The sequence below is a fragment of the Hippichthys cyanospilos genome, chromosome 8, assembly GCF_059441005.1.
Source record: "Hippichthys cyanospilos isolate Australia breed blue-spotted pipefish chromosome 8, RoL_Hcya_1.0, whole genome shotgun sequence".
In the NCBI taxonomy this organism is placed as follows: Eukaryota; Metazoa; Chordata; class Actinopteri; order Syngnathiformes; family Syngnathidae; genus Hippichthys; species Hippichthys cyanospilos.
This window is the reverse complement of record NC_142376.1, coordinates 921085-926593: the sequence shown is the minus strand read 5'-3', so window position 1 is coordinate 926593 and position 5509 is coordinate 921085. Positions and strand designations below refer to the sequence as shown.

At 47.6% G+C, this 5509-nt stretch overlaps 2 protein-coding genes across 4 annotated transcripts in view; one reads left to right on the top strand and one right to left on the bottom strand.

The window, feature by feature from the left end:
• rbm45 (RNA binding motif protein 45) overlaps window positions 1–5509 on the bottom strand; it is a 71276-nt gene that overhangs the window by 8994 nt on the left and 56773 nt on the right. The gene's annotated exons all lie outside the window — the stretch shown is intronic.
• Window positions 1–5509, top strand: part of LOC148419744 (uncharacterized) — a 38133-nt gene that overhangs the window by 628 nt on the left and 31996 nt on the right. The window contains exons 2-3 of one of the 3 annotated variants that reach the window (XM_088422112.1): window positions 3104–3226; window positions 4861–5432. In XM_088422112.1, coding sequence (XP_088278238.1) covers window positions 5319–5432 — 114 coding nt within the window. In that variant the 5' untranslated portion in view covers window positions 3104–3226; window positions 4861–5318. Of the gene's footprint in view, window positions 1–3103; window positions 3227–4841; window positions 5433–5509 lie in introns of all 3 variants that reach the window. The other 2 variants (XM_088422111.1, XM_088422113.1) reach the window with 2 other exon arrangements.

Below are 5509 nucleotides of genomic sequence, written 5' to 3'. Positions count from 1 at the left end.
CCCAGGGGAAAAATGTGTGTATTGTGTGCATGTGAGCTGCATGCCAGTTTGCGTAGGTGAGCGCGTGTTTATTGGGGTGCAAGATTGTGTTTGTGTGAGAATGTGAGAGCGATTGTGCATGTGAATGATGAGTGTGAGCGACAGTGTGTATGTGTGAGTGCCTGTAGGATAGTTGTGTGTGTGCGCGCTTGTGTGCCAGAAACACAGAAAGCTTCTCCCACTGAGAGATGCTGCGATATTGTCATCTGAAATATATATATCTGCTTTTGTTGTATCTGTCCCCTTTTTCTGTATGTTTTTTTTGTTTTTTTTTTGAGGTTGTTGGCAGGCGCGGGGGTCGGGGGGAGGTGTGCGTGTTGGTGGCGTGCCAGCGGCTTAGAGGAGGAGCTAAACTGTGCCAAATGGCTGGCAATTCCTACCGGTCCCGTAAAGGTCGTAGATTATTTAACGGGCCCGTCAAGCGCAATGTTTGCGCGCCACAGCTTCATTCCTCCTCATGTCCAAATGCGTGGACAGCTCCACCCGAATTGACCCTTCCCCTCATCACGCGGCACTTGATCTTTTCTACGAGCAACGCCCCAAAGTCCAAATCGGAGTCCGCTGATTTGGAAGAGGCGTGGCAAAGCGCAGCTTTGGCCTTTGCCGCTTTTGAACGGCATCGGCGAGGAGCGGCGGCCGAGCCGAGCGGGTTTCCCCCCTGACATTTTTCTGACATTTGAGCGAGCGGCCGAGTGGGCCCGCAGGACGGCTCCGCTCGTCCCATCTGTAGCGTCTCCGGGGGACGGGGGGCCCGCGGCCAATTCAGCCCGCTCAACCGGCCGCGCCGCTGACGTGCCGGCGGAGGGATGCGTGCGTGTCCACCACGGTCCCATCCCGCCTTTAAGGCTGCTTTCGTACGCTGACTGCACACGTGCCGGCAAGGCCGTCTGACCCATATCCGTCTTGGCCGACGCAGGCTCCGAGTACAATTTACGCAGAGGTGGGCAACTTGTGTTTTTTCGCTGGTCCAATTCCTCAAAGCCCCGCCCCCTTTCCGTCATCATCGGTCCATTTTTTCAAGCCGGAAAAAAATTGTATTCGTCAGTGCGTCGGTGTATTTTTGCCCAACCTTTCGCCACCACTAGAGGGCGACATTTATTAGACTAGCAGATGTGGGCATTTCATCTGACGAGCAACAAGCATTTTTTTTCTTTTGAATCGAGGCACCGGAACTACTCCATGACTTCTCTCGCCCTTATTTCTTATTGTTAAACCTGCAACGTTTTGCATAGGAGTCCCACAATTTATGTTTCCTGTTCTAGTTAATTTGCTCTTCATTTGAAAAGAGAAGCGTAGTTTTCTTGTAACGGCATTAGGATGAAATAAGATTTGCTGGTAAAAATGCTTAAAATCTTAAGCGACTCCATGCCAACCCCGTTTGACATTTGCTGTTTTAAAGAATCGACGCTCGCAAATGAATTAAGCCGTTTCCTAACCGCAGCACGTGAACGTTTTTTGTTTTTTCCCTTCAGTGTCGTACCGCAGTATAACGGAAGAGGAACTTGTAGTGAAAACACTTGAGCCTTCTCCATCCACCATGTTGGACCATCTCATGGTCCAACAGAGCGTGTCAGAGTTCACACACTCTTATCACAAAGCAGCAAAACATCCCGTCCTCTCGCAGGGATAAAACATTTTCTTTTTTTTCCTTCAGGCTTGCCGCTCCGCTGCCGCGAGCTCTCTTATTGCTCCCAGTGTGCGTGTGATGTATTATTAAAAAAAAAAAAAAGGCAGGCATTCGTTGAATACGCACAACACTAGCAAAGTGCATATTTGACATTTTCCTCTTTATCTAGCAAACAGCTTCCCCCAGCCAGCTTCCCCTGCACGCGCTTTGCAAACAGATGTTTACCGCTTACATAATGTGCTCCTGTATAGAGAATCAAAGAGTAAATAAATTGAGACCCCGGCAAGGAGTTAAACAGGCGACATTTGCATTTGTGTTAAATGAATCTAGCGGCGCTTTAGGGGAGGGTTTTAAGCTTATTATTACAGCAGTGGATCATGGGAGGGGAATTCATCAGATAAGCCGCTTAGAGTGGCCTTTATTTTCCTCAACGCTCTGCAGCAATATTTGCTCAGCGCACTAGAGAAAGGCAGAGATTCTCCGGGGGGGGTCCCGACAATCCTTCCGCGGCCCGACTCCCTGCGCAAATGTTGCAATTCAACACTGGAGAGGCACAGAGAGAGGGGGGGGGGGGGGGGGGGGCGTGTTCCCAATTATTGCTTTGTTTGTCATCCGCACAGGATTATTGTGAGCATATTGGGGATTCCAAAGCGGCCTGGTGTTATTCATGCAGGTGCAATTGTTGTCCACAATGCTTAAGGAACCTGTAAAGTGAATTCTGAGATATGTTTCTGAATACATCATTCGTGTTTCAAAATCATTGCTGAAAGCGTGCAAACGCAACCATGAAACAACTCAATTGTGGGGATGATTTTTACCATTTCAGTTTCCATATGAAGTATATACATACTGTATTTGTATATACAGATATATTCTAATTCTACACTTAATTCACTAAATGGATATTTAATAACCCCGCCCTATAGAGGTAGCTCAAATATTGATGCAGTCGTCATAATTTGAATGTAACAAATAGTTTGGAGAAAATCATCGACTTATCCCTTATTTTCATACATCTCGATTTCAGTCGGAACCTTTTGGCCGTTGGAAAATTAAAGTTGAGCCGCTAAGGAGGTTTTTAGGGAAATTCCGAAGTGGACACACATCTCTGTCGAAACTTCCTGCATTCATTAAATTGCTTCGTCCTTCCATCAAATAGCTAGTTCATTTGTACAGTAATTCTGTGCTGTGATTATTTTGTTTTCATGTTATGATTTTCTAATCCTTATTGTTTCATTCTTAGAATGAACATGTGGTCCTTGAGCGCATCTCTCTACTCTATGTGCTGATTTTCTGGTGATTTATTGGCCTTGAATGAAAATAATGACGTCGGATAATATATGGGTGCCTAAAAGAAAGCGGAGAATTGAAAGATGCTTCCGGTTGACAATGTTGACATGCTCCTGCTGTACTTTTTTTTTTTTTTGTCAACAATAGCTCCTGTGGTGGCATCAAGCACATTCGACCACATGAAGACTCCCGCTTAGCTTAAACTTATCACCATGGCAACGCTTTGTCCTCAACACAAGACACCTGACAATCAAGCCGATGCTGCATACGGTAGGTTTCTAACTTTTATGTGTATTGAAGACTTTGTGATGGGAAAATGAAACCTCATGAAGCCCCTGTGGAGTTCTTTTTTGCTCCTCTAAACGGCACTCCTAGGTTTGAACATGAAGCTCGTAAAACTGAAAATGGATTAAATATTCACTGCATTTTTAAACCAAGACAAGTAAAAAGATTGCATCACAAGTGCTTCATGAGGCTTCATCACTGCCCCCAATTAGTTCATTTTTTTTCAACACGTAGTTGAGTTTGAGTTATTATACACACACACACACAAAATAATAAACTACATCCAAAGTAAATACAAGAAATAAAAAACATATGGTATATAAGATAACGGAGTGACAACATCTAAAATGCAGACTCGCCCGAAATGTCACGTGTCCAATTGTTTTGAGTGACCACTCTCCACTTAAAGCTGAAAGTTAGCCGTCACCCTAATGAGGATGAGCGCTATCGGAAATGGATGGATGCTGTTCCTAATGTTGTGGCCGGAGAGTGCATATTAGCCATGTAGCTTTCAGAAAGTTCCCGTTGGGGTTAGGAGGTCGTCGTGGTTTTCAACTCTCGGCCGAATCGTTGCGCTGGCGGTTACGGAGAGGAAGCAAACGCTCTCCCGCCGCCAATCATTTCCCGGAACCCGCTTGAGCAAAAGCAACCGCAAAGCAGACCGCCGCAGAGTGTGTGTGCTGTCCATCTGCCCGGCACATCCTTTGTCCTCTCTTGACACTCGTCTTCAGGCCTTCAACCAGGCCAAATGTACGGGTGCGTCTTGTAAACGGTGACTTAAGGGTTACCATTATATTTATTCGACGCCACTCGAGGAAGTTTGATCCGTCAGACACATGCGGGAAGCCGCGGATGCGCCTTTTTAAATCGGCCATCTCCTTACTAACAATAATTAGCGTAACAGGTGGACGTCTGTTTGCTGTTAGCAGCCGGTGCAGCGGCTCTTGATAGCTGTGGTTGTTATTATGGCTTTATTTTCAAGAAAAGAAACGAGCGGACCGCGCCGACGTCCGAGTCCATTCCCGTAATATTAGTCAAACGGAGAGAATCGTGTCAAGGTTAGGATGTCTCCGTCTAATTCAATTAGCACCGGTTAGCCAACGCCGAAAAGGTATTCCGTTTGACTCGTTTACCGATTGAGACATTTTGGCATCTACGCACACAATCATAAAGTTAGTGGAACATGGATGGTGCGCAACCTCTGCTATTTATGGCACAAAGAACTCGAGCCGCAACACGAGGAAAAGGAAAAACAACGAGACAACGTTACACTGGCGAGGCGTTCACTGACCGCTCACAATGTGGGAAATCTGAAACATACTTAGCCGTTATGCTCCGATCCTTTTTTGTTTTGGCTGATGTTGGACTGATATCAATACTGGTTCAGGGCACCCCTAATTTGTTTGCCATTTAAATTTGAATCGGAACATCAAGCAGTTCATTGCTAAATTGCTAACCAATCCAAAAAGGGTTTGCCCGGGTTATCATTTTTCATCATTGAAAAAATGTGTGCCAACCGCTGTAGTCATTCATGAAATGTAAGCTAGCCGTGAAGGATATTAGCGCGGGCTTGGAATGAGAGGCACATTTGTCCATGCAGTTCCCCTGATCGCCGCTAGATGGCGCTTGTTTCCTTCGCTTGGAGAGGAGGATGAGGAGGAGGGAGATCTGGAGCTGGAGATGATTAAGGCGGCGAGAGAGGAGGAGAGGAGAGGAGAGGATGGCGAGAGTGAGAGAGCGCAAGCGTCAGCACTCCGCGCGTTAAAAGGCCAGACGCTAACGGCGGCCAAGTGAGGAGCAGAGCACTCCCAACGAAGAACGCGGCGGCGGCGGCACGCTGCTGGCTGCTCCTTTCTTCTCCTCCAAGCCCGCGCTGACAGGAGAGCAAAAACAAAGTGGAGCGGGGACCCGAGATTGCGGCGGCAACATTTCTCGGGGGGGGGGGCAAGCGGGAGGCGCGTTTAGGACGCTCCAAAATTTCACGGCGAAACTTGCGGAGGGAACTCCGCTCCTCCGCTTTTTGCTCCTTGATGACACTCAAGTAGGACCAGGAGGAAAAGTGTGCGAGGGGCTTCCAATGGCGTGCTACTACATCGTCATCAGCTCCACCCACCTGCGTGACGGACAGCTCCGGAGCATCAAAGGGGTGTTCCGAGGACCCATCGGAGCCGCTCGCAGAAACAACAAAACGGTACGGCGCGCTTTGGAAATCCTCTTCTTCTCATACTTTCCCAAAAGCCGGCTTCCGGCGCCGGCCCGAAAAAGTGA